At 42.1% G+C, this 17399-nt stretch overlaps 1 protein-coding gene across 1 annotated transcript in view; it reads right to left on the reverse strand.

The window, feature by feature from the left end:
• Nucleotides 1-2894: 2894 nt before the first annotated feature.
• LOC128760980 (protein bassoon-like) overlaps nt 2895-17399 on the reverse strand; it is a 39523-nt gene continuing 25018 nt past the window's right edge. The window contains 3 exon segments of the mRNA XM_053868785.1: nt 2895-3220; nt 3222-5818; nt 7737-8504. Coding sequence (XP_053724760.1) covers nt 3043-3220; nt 3222-5818; nt 7737-8504 — 3543 coding nt within the window. The 3' untranslated portion in view covers nt 2895-3042.

A 17399-nucleotide genomic window follows, 5' to 3' on the forward strand; every position in this document is an offset into this window, starting at 1 on the left:
CTTGAAGTCGAGTGGAGGATTGATCAGCTGTGTTTGCACCAACAATATGCAGACTTGTTGAGTAAGGACTAATTGTTGTAGGAACACTGAGTTGAGGGGCTACTACCCCCTGGGACTGACACTCAGGTTCCGTCTGGCAGGCCAAACTCTCTCCTTTGTGCGTCCTTTCCGGGGCTGCAATGTAATGCAGAAGGTCAACTTTTGAGGTCTCTGCCATTGTAATGTGGATTGCTGGTGAAACTCTGCCTAGTTGCTCATAATCTGTCTGACACGAAGAATCGTTGGTGGTCTGAATGGCTATACTGGATGAGGATACTTTGGAGGTTTCCAATTTGTTTTCACTGCTGGAGTCTGCGTGCTTCGATACACGTGATCGTCTTCGCCGAACAGGCTGCTGCTCCCACTCGGCTTGGTCTTCCTCATCAGTCTGAACACTGCAGTCTGCTATGCGTCTTGTTCTCCTTCGCCTGTTCATGAATCTGTCCTCTCCATCTTCATCATCAGTTTGGACACAACTGTCTGCTATCCTTTTCCCAGAGTCATCCTCTGAGCCATCTCTTAGTCGAGGCATTGAATTTTGTTTTTTCATGATCTTGGGATCAACCTGTTTTTCAGAACTTCTCAATGACATTTCAGAAGCAGAGCTATGAATTGGTCTAGAGGCCATTACTGCTTGAAGTACCTGTCCATCTTGCCAGATCTGAACACTTTGTCCTTCTTGTTGAATAACTCTGCCACTCTGGTCACATATAATGAAGCCTTGATGAGGGCCACCGCCTCCAACAACTACACCTTGTATTGTGCCTTGTGCAGACGTGGCTGCTGCGGCAGCTGATGCCACGGCCGCCTCGGCAGCTGCGGCTGCAGCGGCTGCCTCAACTGCAGCAGTTTTTTGTCTCTTCTGCTCCTCTAACTGCTGCTGAAGTTGATGCTGCAAAGACTGAATTTGCTCAAGTTGCATTCTTTGTTGAGCCAGTTGCTCTCTCTGCATGATAAGCTGGGTCTCCCTCTCAGCCTGCTGTTGCTGAATAACCTGCTGTTTTATAGTCTGTAATTCCTGAATCTCACGCTGAACAAGTAACTGCTCTTTTTCTCTGTGCCGTTGAAGCTCCATACGGTCTCTCTCAAGTTCTTCTTGAAGGCGCAACTGCCTTAATTTTTCCAGCTCAACTCGCTCTCGCTCTAATTGCAAAACATGTTCTTGTTGTTGGCTTAATTTTTCATCTTCTTTACCTTTCTGCGCATCACTGGGAGGAGAATGCTTAACTACTGCAGTTATGGAACCTGTATTGGCGGTACCTGCTGGTAAAGCTAATGGTTGCGTTTGACTCGTTTGGACATTTTGAGTCAAAGATAAAGGTTCAGTTTGAGTAGGTTGCTGCTGTGATTGCATTGGACCTTGATGCAGGTGAGCAGCGGCTGGCAGCCCGATAGCTTGCGAGATGGCTGTAGAGCTCAAAGAGTTTGGTTGACTTGGGTTTGTCTGTACATTTGCCATGGTTTGCATTACATTATGTGGCGCACTTTGAGTTGGTAGATCGATTGCTGCTGATTGCGTAGAAATGGATGTCAGGGGCTTCCCTAAGTACACAGGGGTTTCCTGGTGAGGTGTGCTCACAGTTGTCGTGCTTCCCGTTGCGGAAGTAAGATACTGATTTGCTGGAGTGTTTGAATATGTTCCTTGAGTGGTAGCAGGCATTCTTGGGGTGATTTGAGGTAACCTGGTAAGGCTGGCTAATGGAACCGCAGTGACACCTGTGGGATAAGGTCGGTAAATTCCTCTTGGCATTGGACGTATAACAGAAGCAGGCTGTGTCGTGATTGGCAAAGTAGAAGCTATAGGGGTGTTGATTGTTGAGTAAATCATCCCATCCACTCCCCTCATTGCAGCAGGGTACATGGCGCGGATACTTGCTTGCCTGGCATTTATCAAATTGGTTAGGGTTATGCCATTTGAAGTTGGCCGTCCATCTGGACCATACAAAAGATTTGCTCGGATGGAGGCCAGACTTTGTTGCAGATTAAGCCGACCAAAAGGTCCACCCCTTCCTGCGCCGTAGTGTGCAAATTCAGGGTTACTTCCATACCTGTTTCCAAGATGGTCGACAGTGTTCAGAGCTGAACACATACGACTTATCTCCCGAGCAGTTGTGGCACTGTATTGTGCTAGATTGAGGTCCTGTCCAACTTTTAACTCATGTGATCCATAACCATAGTCAGAGTTGATGTTTGACATGGAGCCATAGCGGCGAATTGGAAACGCAGAGGTTGGCGCGTCTTCCTGTTGCCGCAAATCTGTGTAAGATCCATATTGTGTGCCCATTCCAAGGTAACCACTGTCATAGACAGGATTCATACTGCTGAGATCCACTGCCAGGCCTGCCGGAGCATTACACTGATAGCTGCCTGTATCTGGCATGGAAGGTATGTTTGTGTCTGACATAGATGGTTGTAATCTTGCAGAGGAGACAGTCGCAGTTGCACATGCTTTATTTCTCTCTGCCGATCCATGTGACTGTTGTTGTTGATTGACATTGTATTGTGATGGGTGTGAAGGATTCAGTGCTTCAGGGGATTCCTTGGTTGTATTTTTATCTGAGGATTCTTTTGTTGGATTTTGAGTGAAGGAACCAGAGCAGGACCCAGCAAAAGGCAGTTTATAGACAACATCACAACAAGCTGATTGATTTTCTGATTTTAACGGTCCTGTAAGGTCCAAAACCTGTGGAGGTGGAGGAGCCTCCTCTTGCTTCATCAACTGTGTTACTGTGCTGGGCTGTGATGTGTTGCTCTGGTCAAGTTGAACCATCATTACATGAGGTTTTCCGGTGGACAAGTTCATAACTGTTGGCTTATTTTGCAGCTCCAAAGCAACTCCACCATAGATTTCTCGGGGTGAACTTGGAATAGCAGTACCAGCCACTGAATGGGATACTAAAGATGGATTTCTGACGATGGCATTTGTAGTAACTGCAGTCTGAGAGCTCCCAGTGGGGCTAACTGAGATGTCCTTCTTTGTGACCAGTGGCTGCACCTGGTTAGCTAAATTATAACGAGCAAAGGTCGACTGTTGGTGATGCTGCTGCAGCTGCTGCTCAAGAAGCTGTTGCTGTTGAAGGAGCTTCTGTTGTTGTAGTTGGAGTTGTTGTTGTTGTATACCCAGGTTTTCAAGACAGGCATCAATTTTCGGAATGGAAGGGTCTGATATTTGTGGTCTACTCTGGGATAGGCACACTGCTGATCCCACTCCTTGCCCCAAATCCACACGATTTTGTAAAGGATCTCCGTAGACAGTTGGCTGTTTTGTTTGGGACATGAACATTGAGCCTGCGACGGTAACACTCACTGTAGTTGGAGTAGAAACTGACACATGTGGCTGCTCTTGTGCATTGAGATTCATAATCAGAGGTTGGACAGCAGTGTGCCGACCGGATGGTTGTTCTGTTCCCAACGAGTACCTTCTTGTGTCCGTAGCCAGTGATGTCAAATCCATTCCTTGGTCCGTCATTATAATTGGAGCTGATCGTAACGGAGCCCTCAGGTCGACCACATTCGGTGAATGACCCACTTCTTTGTACGTGTTGCTGGTGTTTGATCCATGGCTACTTGGATTGGTGACAGTACTAATGCCAACGTTCACCTTTTCAACATTGTAAGCAATTTGTGATAACTGCGACTGTTGCGAGGTATGCATTTGGTATGAGTTTGGAGAACTTGTCGCTTGGACGCTGTATAACATTTTACCGCCTATCTGTGTAGGGGATGACAAAGGGGACGTGGAAGAATTTACAGTTAGAGGCTTGGGAGTACTTGTTTTTTCAGAGCCAAGAGTTATGACCATCACAGGTGATTCTTGTGAAGATTGTTGGCGTGCTAGTCGAGGTGAAACCGCCCTTTGGGGTTGTTGAGCGGGGGTTGTTTGACTAGGCAAAGATGGCAACTGCCTCCCACTGGTACTCCCTGGCCGCACAGCAGGTTTATGAGTTGGGCTAGTCGCAGGAGAAGTTGTAGGGGAGACTGGAGGACTGGGGCCTTTGAAAAGAGAAAAGACCTTAGAGGTCAGAGAGGAGGCTCCAGTATCAGGCAGTGTCTGGGATACGTGCGGAGTTGTTTTATTGCTACCTGAACCTACGCTGCTCGTACCTCGTGATGTAGTTGACTGACTGACTTGGGCTTTTGTTGCTGCAACCCCAACAACACCTTCAATTTTGGCACTTTGTGTCATCATCCTGTTTTGTGTTTCCTTTGAGAGATGTTGAGCTGCATGAATGCCAGATATTCTGGGGTCACTTCCAGTGGTAAAGGACATTGGGGCTGTAACTTGTGTCGGGCTTGAGCCAGGTGTCAAGACAGTACTGGCTTCAAGGTGTTGTCTATTGTCCGACTGTCCTTTCTGAGACGTGGCAATATGCCCTTGTCTTTGCATCAGCTGGGCCTTTTTCATCATCTCTTCATAGACCTCATCGGCACTCTTCAGTGTTTTATCTGAGGGTGGCATTGTAGTGCTCTTTTCTGTTGGGGAGTAAAGCGAGGTAAAAGTCGGAAGGTTGTATTCATTCCCAGATTTGTACAGTTTGCCACCAATTACTTCAAAGCCTTCTGCCTCAGAATCCATTGAGGGTGAGTATTCAGAGCACGATGATCGGTGCAGCTCCTCCATTTCTGCAGCCTGTCGCAGTTCCTCTGTAGGTGATGCATCCTCAATAGGAGATAGATTACTTGGAGGTGTTTTAGATCTTTCCCGCCGTCGTTGTGCCCGTAATTCCTCCTTATCTCTCTTTGTTTTTCGAGCAGTGCTTCGAATCCTTTGCTGCTCCAGATCTCTCATTTGCTCTTGCTCCCTGAGTAACTCTTCCTCCTCTCTTAGTTCATCCTCTTCGGATGAGTCTTCTATTGTGGGAAGCAGGGGCCCGTGGGACCGATGACGGGCTTTCCTTTGCTGCTTTGCTTCCTCGAGTCTTGCCCTTCTACTGGGACTGCTGTCACTGTCATCCTCCATCGAGGACACAGATGTTGGAGATGTCCCTGAGGTGTAGCTGGGAGTAGTCGCAGGTAGGGTTGAGGAATATTCTCCTTTGGATCGCTCTTCTGGAGAACCTGTCAGACTCTCCATCTCTAGCTCTGGCTCTCGCAGATCATGCTCGGTGCTGAGCTCCATGTCTCTGTTATAGCTGCTAGTATTATTCAGCTCGATAGTCTTAAACCGTCTGAGTCCTCCAGCCATAACGATATCCTCTTCCTCCTTATAACCACTTCCTGATTCTTTACTTTCATCTTCAAAACTGTTGGAATGATGAGTAAGTCGCCGTCTCTCCTTGCTTAGGTCTCCACTTTTATGAATCCTCTTTGTTTTCTGATTTTCAAACTCTTCTAACTCCTCCTCATCTGCACTCATTTCTATTATTTGCCTCCTCATGAATTCCTCATCCGTTGCGTCTTTATGCATCTTTTTTTGCCTAACTGGCAACGGGGAAAGGCCACTTTCGCTACTATCCTCCACGTAATCATGGCGAAGCTTACAGCTGAGCTCATCCTCTGAATCATCACGTGCTAAGTCATCATCTGCTCGATAATCCCGTTCCTTGCTAACAGTGAGTGAATGTGGCCTGTCTTGCTGATCTGATCCCATCTGTGACTCCAACAGAGGCTTCATTGAGTTCTCCAGCTTGTTAATTTCGGAAGGGATGGACACCCCCCTCTCACTGAGTTTAACACCTTCCTCTTGGACATGGCCAGTAATCTCGCCTAGGGAGCTAGATATCCCATCTGAAGAGTATCCAGTGTCGCTTAGACTCTGTGTACTTGATTTGATGCATTCCTGGAGAAAAATGGAAAAAGAGAAATTAAAACTTGTGAAATTGTGTCAATTAATTAAAGCATAACTAAGCACAGTGATCGTACTGCATGTGAACAGTATGAAGGCCATCAGCGTGTAAAGAACGTTTCCTTAGAATGAACACGTTGGTGATACACAGATCATGAACAGGTTACAGACGGGAATCAAAGGAACTCCAATTAAAGGAAATGTCAGCAATATCATTTCACAGCATTGTGTAAGCATCTATCTATCTATCTATCTATCTATCTATCTATCTATCTGTCTGTCTGTCTGTCTGTCTGTCTGTTTGTCTGTCTGTCTGTCTATCTATCTATCTATCTATCTATCTATCTATCTATCTATGTCTGTCTGTCTGTCTATTTATCTATCCATCTATCCATCTATATATCTATCGATCTATCTATCTATCTATCTGTCTGTCTGTCTGTCTGTCTGTCTGTCTGTCTGTCTGTCTGTCTGTCTGTCTGTCTGTCTGACTATCTATCTATCTATCTGTCTGTCTGTCTGTCTGTCTATCTGTCTATCTATCTATCCGTCTGTCTGTCTGTCTGTCTGTCTGTCTATCTATCTATCTATCTATCTATCTATCTATCTGTCTGTCTGTCTGTCTGTCTGTCTGTCTGTCTGTCTGTCTATCTATCCATCTATCTATCTATTTAGAAACTCCCTTTTGAGTGATCTCTTTGCCTTTTCCTTTAATTGTTGCCCCTTCACAAAGTAGTTCACATGAATCTCTGTAAAATGAACCATTAAAAACAACAATACAATGACAGTATTCACGCACTGAAACACATAAAGGCAACATCAACCCAAACCTTTCAAGTAGCAGTCAAGAAATGGGTGCAGTAATAGTAGCATATTACACAATAGTAATTTGGGTGAGATTATGCCTTTTGGTGGTTAGTGCTGATGATGATAAATCGACAAATTGAATTAAAACAGACATTTAAACATACAAACATGTACAGACAAATGTCAACAGGTCACATGCTTGATCATTGTCTTCTCGCATTCTCCATTGCATTCTTCCAGTCGTTGAAGAATAATGAACATGCTTGGGATTCTTCATACACTGTTATGATGTGACACCAAAAATCTGGCATCGGATTTGACTGAAATAATCATGTTCTAAACTGGTTGGGAAAAAGATAAAGACTGTTGAGAAAGACAGGAAATTAAACAAACATGGAGAAATTAATTTAACAGGAAAAAAAACTCCAAAATGAAACTGAAATGCATTATTAGAAATGAAAGGAATAAAACATGAGACCAAATGAAAATGAACACAAAGAAGTAGAACAAATATTTATAAAACTGTCAATAAAAAATGCGACGATAGCCATTGTTGGGAGAAAATTGAAAGCTCATCACCATCTATATGACATATATGTTATTTTTTCTGGATTTAAATTTTATCACATCACCCAAAGCACTATTACATATTTATAATGTCAAGCTTAAGGTGTCCCTGTGCATGTGCAGGGATCACGATTTGCAGACACTGCTGCCCGGCTTGGTAGTGGACTGAACTGTCTCCAAATTACACTTAGCTTTAAGTTGGTTAATATAACTGACTGATGGCATATCAGCAGTTAGTCCACCTACTGCAATTCATAGACATGCAGGAGTTTCTTGCACAGAAAATCTAGCAAATATCACCACTACAGCATGAAAAAAATAAAGATAAACTCTAAGATAGATGTCAGGCGTAACAGTATTTTTATAATGAACAAACCCAACAATGATGTTGATGACTCATTGAACGATTAATGATGAAGTTCCCAACTTTTCTTACAAAAAATGTTGCGAACGTGGAACAAAAGCAATAGAAAAAGAAATTATTAAAATGATGGATCGAGTTGGACAAGTGACGGTGAAGAAGTTGCAGGTGGCTCACTTCACGTTGTCTTGACTTCTGTGTCTCTTCAGTTATCTTCATGTCTTTTGAAGTGACAGTCTCTGACTGCGCCTTCTTTGTTGAGGCCTTCACATCCTCCTTTAGAGATTTAGAAGAACCTTTTGTCTTCTCCTGGTTCTGTGGTTTACGAGTCTGGTTGTTACCTGTGGACTTAGACTGAGCAGAAGCTGATTTTAAAGGGGTGGGGGAGGCCTTGGCAGTGCCAGCTGCTGCACTGGAGTTTGAAGAAGGCTTATTGCCGGAGGGGTGAGAAGAAACCTTTGTCTGAGGCTGGGTCGAACCCTTTGACTGGCCCTGCCCTTTAGCCTGACCCCTTGCCTGGTTAACAGATTGAGCAGGACTCTTGCTAGGAGCTTGAGACTGACTAACACCTTTAATTTGACCAGGCCCCTTACTTTGAGCCGAAGGTTGTACTGGACCACCTTTCCCTTGAGCTTTGGGTTGTGAAATGGGTTGTGCAGAACCCTTGTTTTGAGGGGAAGCCTGGCTAACCCCCTTGTTTGACCCAGTCTGTTTCACAGGAGAGGCAGGCCCACTTACTTTAGGACCCGGTGTTTTCTGTTGCTGCGGAGGACCAGAGGTCCGTGGAACTGAAGGTTGATTCGGACCTATCTGCTGATGAGGTTGCTGACTGGCTGTTTGTGGTCTGGGAGATCCTGGAGGCTGAGCAGCAGTCGGTGAAGTATGTCCCAGGCTTCCCGATAAAGCTCTCTGTGTCTGGCAGTTGAGACAAAGCCACTCTTTCTTCTGAAAGACAAGACAGAAGGGTTGACTTTTGTTTTACTTCTGAACACAATGGTTGATAATGTTTAAGTTGGAGTGACAACAGCACATTTTTCTGAAAGGAATGTTCAGTCATCATCAGCTGCATTAACCTACAGGCTACAGGAGAAGGTTCCGCAACTATTTGGTGCTGTCCAAACACACATTTCTTGTTTCCAATTACCGGTGAGTGGATCTGTACATGGGCTATAACATGCAAATCTGTCAAGAATAAGCTCCACACATTAACTTTAGCCATGCATGTGAAATCATTTATGACACTTATGTAACATGAGTGATAAATTATGCAGCTTTATCATTTCTCAAGGCCATGTGAATCCCGGAATACTGTGAAAATATGCAGTTCAGCAACGTTGCAGTAACCTTGGTGTGGGCAGTTTTTTTTATTCATTTCCTCCAGCATCTAAGGCAATTGAACGGGATTCTTGTGAACAGATATATATCATTTAAGGCCTGAAAACTTGAGTGCAGAGCTGCAAACGCAGGGAAAAACAACAAAATATAAATGCGACAAACTTAATGTGTCTATTTGGCTTTTTACATTTCTCTACAACTCAGAGGAAAGGAATCTGTCCACCACAGCAAGTGGATGGAGCCAAACAGACAGACGCTCTCTGTTTTTTGTTTCTTTTCCCCTCTCAAGTGCTGTTCAGAGAGTCTATATATAAACAGGTTGGTACTACCAAACCCATCCATCTGTGTCCAATCCTTCATACTTCAACCAAAGATCGATACTGAAATGCTTCAGTGTTCAATCATTTCTTGAAGTAGCCTTTTGGCCTCTTTCCAGCCAACCAACTTGTTATTACTTTAGTTGCACAATGTATGAGCAAGCAAGTTTACATTTACTCACAACAGACATTTTGATCCAAAAAGATTAAGATCCCTGCCAAAGCGGCAACGGTGAATATCACACTGGAGTTCAAACACCTGTTGTTTTCACGCCTGAATCAACATTATGTTCTTGCTATAGGAGACAACTGAGTTAAAACGAGAAAATTATCCTTGCATGTTGGAGATGAACAATTGGGATTTTATAGCAACTCAGTAGGAAAATAAAAGTAGGGATGAGGCGAGCAATAAGTAGTGCAGAATTCAAATCACAACAGTGACTAGGTATTGCTGATTGTGCTGAAATATTACCTTTTGTTTGCATTATTACACTAAATTATCAGCAGAGTCACAATAACACAGAGCTATATTAGTTGAGATTTAGCGTTCGTATCTCAGGCAATTTCACAAGTGAAGGTCAATTGGAAACCTCATTAAACGGCGTGTTACTATGTCTGTTCAGCCGACAGTGTAATTACCTTTGGCTCTTAACTGTGACCAGCGAGGTAACCGATATCAATCCCATCTGATCATCTAACTGCATCATGACGGAGCTGCCCCTGAATTTCAAAAGCTGTAAAATAGCTTATCATTTACACCGATGAATATTTAATGCAATTGAATCTAGAAATGTGTCCAATTCGAAGTGAAAAGTTGTAATTTTATGAGAGACTGAGAGATTGAACACTGCAGGTTCAGACATGGTAAAAGGTCTGAGAGATTGAACGCAGACGCACGAATTGATCACACTCTCAGAGCAGCTCACTGAAAACAATACAACATTGTTGTGCACACTGTGTGCAGGTGTGAGTGTGCGTGCTGATGAAAACAGGAAATTATATGAAGGAATTCACATGTCGGCACATGTGTCTGCAGTTTTTTTATATACATTATGTAACATTCCACATTTATTAGACCTTGAAGTGTCCAGCAGAGCCTGAGTGAAAATTGAATATCAATATCAGCTCTGGAAATCCATATAAATTCTGAACATGGGTTTCATCCAACTGGCAACGCATATTAAGCTTCACACAATTAAAAAGTAAATGACGGGGAATTAGTCAAGTAAAATATGAAATTGTTAAAAATAGACATTTAAATAATAATAATAATAATAATAATAATAATAATCTGAAATTTTAAAACACATACACTGAATAATTATTGCAATAACCAATGTGCCGTAGATAACACATTGTTTAATAATAATACTAGCACCAAGAGGACCGTAGTACCTAGAAATTATCTTGTCTTTCACCCCAGGTAGCTGGGATAGACTCCAGTCCTCGTGAAGGGAATAAGATCAATGAATCTAATGAATCTGATCAGTGCAACCGCTGCGGTTAAAATGAAGCAAATGAAACTCCACAGAAGTAGGGAGTCTGAAAAGCTTTTACCAAAGGGTGGAGCCAGAGAGTCAAGAATTCCACCAACAGACTGTGGTGGGCTGAGCTCTCACACCCACAGCAGAGGAGGACAACAAACATCGAGCGTTTGAATTGGAGCATCTTTTCTTCCAAAAAGATCTGCATCATTCTAAATTCGCCTCGAGTTTCAATGTCTTTAGGGAGGATAGCCCGGTGTTCTGACCTGACTTTCCTGAACTATTCGTAAAGGGAGGCTGATTTACTGCAAGCATTCCACTCGGCCTCACTACTGTCTGTCAGGCAGGATCCGCCCCCCACATGCGTAACTCCTCTGCTGTGACCAGACCTCAAGCAGTGAATAAGAAATGTCAGCTGCAACCTAGTAGTCTCGTACCTCAGGGGGATATTAATGATAAGGCAGTCAGAAATATCCATCGTCAACTGGAAGACTACATCACTTCCTACGAATTCGTATGTTCATTCCATAACGTGTATTGATGCATAATCGTTTTTTATTGTTAGTTTTAATGTTAGTTGCTCTCATTGTGACATGTTAATTAATCATAAGTGAAGAGAACAAATGTGAATTACAAATTTCCCTCATCCCGATAAGCATACTAAGAGATTCTTGAAATTGGGGAAAGGTACCTGAGTGTGGTTCTATAGAGGTTTCTGCCAAAGAGGCACCTTTCATTTAGTGCGCTCTAGTGAACTTCCACTCATAATAACTGACCCTAATAATGGACAACTAATATTCATAATGGTTTAATGCCATAAGTTCATCATTCATATTTATTTTTTTAGGAGGATTCAGAATAATCTTTTCAATAACCCTCTCTTTGGTTAAAAGAGTCATCATCTACATCTGTCACTGAAAGAGGAAGCAGTTCCATCTGAGGAAGACCTTGTAAGACGCATCCTATTGCACACCGATGGAAAAATTGTGATCATAGAGTTTATCGCAACACTATCACACCTTCCTAAAATATCAAAATACTTTGGAGGGAGAACATTTTACTTATTTCAGAGAGCATTCTAGCAGCTTCCTACAGAAAAAAAAAACATGCCCTCAATTTTTGAGAATGTGAAGTCACTGAATATGTGAAACCTTTTGAGTAAGCACCTAAATACTGCATGTTATGGAAGCAAAATGAGAACATAAATTAAGAGCAGAAATATTTGTGTCAAAAAATAAGCATTTTTCTACATCGTCTCTCATAAACTGCGTAAGGGTAATATTCTCATCCACACAAACAAGTGTTAAGAAGAAGACATGTATAACATCGGTGTCCTTCGACTTTGAAGTTACAATTGCCCAAAGTTGCATCAAGATGGTCATCTAACAGCAAATTGAGCAGATTTGAAAACAAATGAAGCTGGTTTCTCCTGAGGCGAGGATACATCAATCTAAGTTTTTTTTTCTTCTGAAACCCTGCTTGGTAATTCCATCATGTAGCGACCTTCTTGTCAGCTGAGATTAGAAATCAAGTGGATCATCCGACCCTCATTAAAACCCATTGAAACGCTGGGTTCTGTCTTTCACGGTGCAGCATGAATGAGCCGTAGTTTAAGACTATCACGAGCACAGTGTGAAGCGTGAGCCAACACATGCCGCAGCAGGAGTGTGTGGAGTTGAACCACACTATGCTGCAGCTGTCACAGGTCAGTAAGAGTTAGCAGGTATATAGGTCAATCCCTGGCGACTCCTTCAATGGGGACACGTGGTCAGGCCAGTGGATTATAGAGGAAATGAAGGATCATCCACCAAGCAAGTTCTGCTCAACTAGTTTGACTCAAACTCGTATTTCTACAACAAACTATGGTGGGAAATTAATGTATATTGCACCCAAAGACAAAAGAGATCATGAGGACGAATGTGCGCAGAAAACCTTATCAAACACGAAACCAGATAGTCGACACCTAAACATGCGCCTGAATGACACCTTTCCCATCAAAACACAGTCCTGGTCTCTAATTTTATTACCTCACCCAAATCTCTGTCATCGACAGTCTTTATTCTACAATTACATGGTTCCTTCTTGATATTGTAGAAGGGACCAGCAGCCAGACACAAGAGCAAATTGGATCCTACTGTTGAGGCATTGCAGGACCCCAATGTTAGATCTCCGCAGGCCATCATGCCCCTTCTGTATAGAACTAATGTGGACTGTCAGTGCATTCTAAAAATAACAACAGTCACTAGTGGAGCCTATCCTCAACAAGGAAAGGCCAATTAATTTTTTTTCGAAAGGGGCAACATGAAAGACTGCTGTGGGCACTAATCATAATCGTGAGGGGAAAATGTAAGTACGGCAAGAACAGATGAGACATTCATAAGAGGCAAAGCACAGACAAAGAAACACTCCAAGATTAAGGCGTCATACAGTGTATTCCTGCCTCTTGCCCAATGACTGCTGGGATAGCCTCCAGCACCCCCCACAATCCCAGAACAGGACTAAGTACTGGTTAGCTGAAGATGTAACTGACAGTACTTTAAAGAGAGATGAAGCCTTTTAAAATGCTCTACAAATACTGTTAGTTCTAGTTGTGTGTACGTACAGTACTTTGTATTTGTATAGTGGAAGAGATTCTATTTAGAGGAATGCTTCATTATGAAGAGTAATTTATTAAAAGGTATACATAAAACCAGCAGAATCATTATGACTGCTGGTATAAGGTGAAAATGCAATTTAATTTGTATTATGCTCAATGTACGGATCCATATAAGGACTGAGACTTCTGTTTTTCTCTTTTGTGCAAGAGGTACATTATCAATACTTCTTCCACAGTCGCCATGTTGGTTCGGAGTTATATCTGCCTGGTGGATATATTGGTGCACATCCATACAAACGCTTAGAACGCATGGAAGTATGTGATCAGTTATGGAAACACCTTTAAATGGATGGGTACAATTTTGCATGTAAAGGGAGCATAAATGGGCCTAAGTCAGTGAAGTCTCCCTGTCTGATTTAAGACACACATATTAGACAGGGAGGTCGAATTATGGTCCTGCCCAAGGTTCAACAGGTAAATAATAAACATGGAAAAAAATCAAATGTCTGAAGCAGTAACACATGTCAAACATATACAAGGTTCAAGGCCTCTGCAGTGTTTCAACCTGGAATCCAGATGGATGTCAATTGTAATACATATTTATATGCCAGTATATATAAACTAGTTCAACAATTGACCTTGCTAGATTCGACTACTGACCTCTTTGGACGTCAGCCTTATAATCACCAGAAGGCTGTTACTGACACTTATTGAATATAGATTAATGAATATTATTCATTCAAATAGAATAAAAAAAAATCTCAATGATTTTCTATCATATGACTATCATTATCTCTACTCAAATTCTCATCTCATCTGTTGCCATGCCATGTCATCTGTTCCAATAAAACAAATGGTTAAAGACAAAATATCAAACATGAACGAGGATGTGAGTAGAGGCATGCTGCCGCCTCTCCATGAGCCAGTTTCTGTCTGAGTTAGTACTCCATGTACACATTTTTACACTGTGTAACAAGTGTTAGAAAGCCACTCCCTGTCTGCTCCCAGAGATGAGCAAAGTGGACCATCCTTACTTCCACCTCACCTCATAACACTTCATCAATAGAAGCAAGTTTATCTGTTGTGTTTGAAACATCTAAGAGACTTCATGGTTTCAAATTTGACTGGGAAACGCCACCAAGACGATGTTTGTGGAGATGTCACGGTGGAATCTCATCTCCACAGTCTATAAATAATGTCAGTTTGTGTTTGCAAATTAAATCAGGAAATCCTCCTAATGAGGCTCATCCTAGTGGTCGCCTCTTATTTACATTGTCTCATTACGCGTCTCATTCAGGCTGCTGTCAAAATCCCCGGTGCAGTTTTCCTCCTTTCAGAGTGTGTTGTGTTTGTACGCATATCGGTACATCATATAACTGTACAGCATAGTGAAGCTAAACCTGCATGCAAGATTAGCAGTGACTGATTTAATGGTGTATCTATGGGTTTTGTTGTTTGCGACTTGAGATTTTGTGAGCACAAGACCCGCTTTCATGCAATCTGGAATGAGGCATGAGAACATTGTCCATTCTAATTTTAGGTCAGAAAACGGGATTCAGTGATTAATCCTGAAAAATCACACAGCCACCGTTGTGTACACTGGAGAAACAAAGAATATCTGATACATCATACATTCCAAGGTTAACCTACACACTCTGTTGAAACAACAATACAATGAGAGAGTCAGATTTGTCATCCTCACATATCAAGCCTTAAGTATTTATTTATTTTTCAGATCTGTCTGAGGTTGGAACACACAACAAATCCATTAAGAATCTGACAGTAAAACCCATGTCTCTTGTTGTATATGTTAATCTTCTTATTGTTGCTGTGTGGGTTGAAGAGATTTGATTGGCAGTTGCCTGGCAACAGCCAATGAAAAAAAGAACATCACATACTTCATTAAAACCGTACATTTCTGGTACTCCATCCTTCGAAAGAATACAATCAGGCAAACCTGGTTCTTCACAGAGGAGGGTGCAGTTACAGTGTAACTATTGTGGTGCACATGCTTTAGCCCAGGTTTGAGGTTTCTTAAGAGCCAGTCTAATAGGCATAATACATGTCCATCAGCATCTGTCAGTACGTAGGTACAGGACAATTCCCAACAGTGACCTGAAGGAGTCCAAAAGTGTGTGTCTCAAGAACAGAAGTTCTTGCAAACCAGGGAAGAAACAAGTCTGCAAGTTAGGTGCAATACTGTAGGGAGAAATGGTACTGCAATTTGGTTCATTCATTCAAATATCATCCCAGCACCCAGAGACACTGAGAACTGAAGCCATTCACTGGTCAACCAAGACATATACCCAACAAGAGTCACTAAATCACTATATAACACAAGGAAGATCAGACTTGAGGAGTCCTGCAGTAGGAAGAAGTTGGAAATGAATGAATGGATTCATGTGGATGCACTATGTACAAAACCATTAGCTTCAAAAATACTTACAAATTTAGAAATATTAACTGGAGGATCAGTACATATACTTCACTCAGTGGAAAAGAACATAAGATATTAATCTCTGATAATATAATGCATATCTCTACTTTTAGAAAAGTACAAGACAATACAATTATTCATTAGCCTCAAAAGAAATTGAAATAAATAAACGCATATAGCACCTTTGATTGTTTGGTTGCTTCTAATATAACATTAATTGGGTTGTGAAAGGGGACTGCACAATGCACTGGTCCGGTAAGAGCAGTAAACTGTGCACCAGGTGATCTCACTAAGAAGCATCTCTGGCTCACTTCAGTCGCCCTCTGGTTACTTCTGGTAATTGTTAGCATTAAAAAATACCCGACCCACCCGAAGTGATCTATTTGTTTCAGCTAACATCTGCTTAATCATTTTTCGTATGTCTCTTTGGTTTGTCCATCTCAAATGCAAAACACTGCAGTTGAAATGATGCGATGACATAGTAGGCTTAAATAAAAGTAGTGGTTCAACCACACCTATGCCTTTCTTTGGCCGTGCCTTATTTCCTACCAAAGTTTGGCACAAGAGAAACAGTGTCTCGATCGACTCACTTAAAAAGTAGGAGTACATAGGCTGTTAAAAAAAAAGAGTAGTGCGAATAGGAGAGGTTACTCAAGTTCAGCACGGTCACTGCTCCTCAAATAGTCATTCATCAAAAGGGATGATATTTGTGCTGCTGCAGGCTGAGCTTGGAGCAGGTCCAGCTTGACCTCGGGAGCCGTCCATGAAGAATGGGCACTGGATGAGCAGCCAAAGGTATAAACATGTCACACATCATAAGGATTTCATTATAATTCCTGTGGTGAGAAGGTCCTGTTTATTGGGCCCATACCACTCAGCTCTTCACTTGCCTGCCTCTCTCAACAGTTCCCAAAACAAAACTGATGAAATGAATTATTCACACTGAGGACTTTAAAAGCACAGAATGCACAGTTTAATGTGTTGAGGAGTGGTGCGAGTCATGACCAAACATTTAGAGCACAGCGTTTCCAAATATATAAATATTCCAGCCATGATTTTAATCATGAAATTGAAAATCCACACTCTCACAGAGGTTGGTTTGTTCTTTATCGGTGCTGAACCTTGACTTGGATTAACATTGCTTACCTGCATAGAAAGAAATATTACAACAGGATAGAGAAATATGAGATGGTGTTGAAACACCTAGCTGATTTGTGTTGAACAACATCAATATTATGTCTTTCCAAAGCTACAAAAATAAGTGTCCCGTTTTCACCTTTTCTCTTTGTTTGTTTCTTTGTTTGCAGTGTTTTATCGCTTGAACTTTACCGACATCTGCATCAAAATTTCACATCATACACAAATAAACTGAGAACAGGTGTGCTGTCTTGTAATGATATGGTGATCGCTGTGCTTGGCGTCTGGATTAATTTTTCAGTGTCAGGTATCAGCCCATAGTCAGCTGCCAAAAGCAAAGATCTTTGTGCAGAGAGTGACTGGCATTTAAGCTGCAGGACCAGTCAGCCATCTGGTCCCACATAATCCAACAGGAAGCAGTCGTGACTGTATGGAATATTGCAATGCCAGTCATACCAAAGAATCACACCACGCTGTCTCATTTTAATTATCTAGCAAGGAGGACTATTCCAGGATGACTTTTATTTGTGTGGG

This window comes from Synchiropus splendidus, chromosome 6 (genome assembly GCF_027744825.2).
Source record: "Synchiropus splendidus isolate RoL2022-P1 chromosome 6, RoL_Sspl_1.0, whole genome shotgun sequence".
In the NCBI taxonomy this organism is placed as follows: domain Eukaryota; kingdom Metazoa; phylum Chordata; class Actinopteri; order Syngnathiformes; family Callionymidae; genus Synchiropus; species Synchiropus splendidus.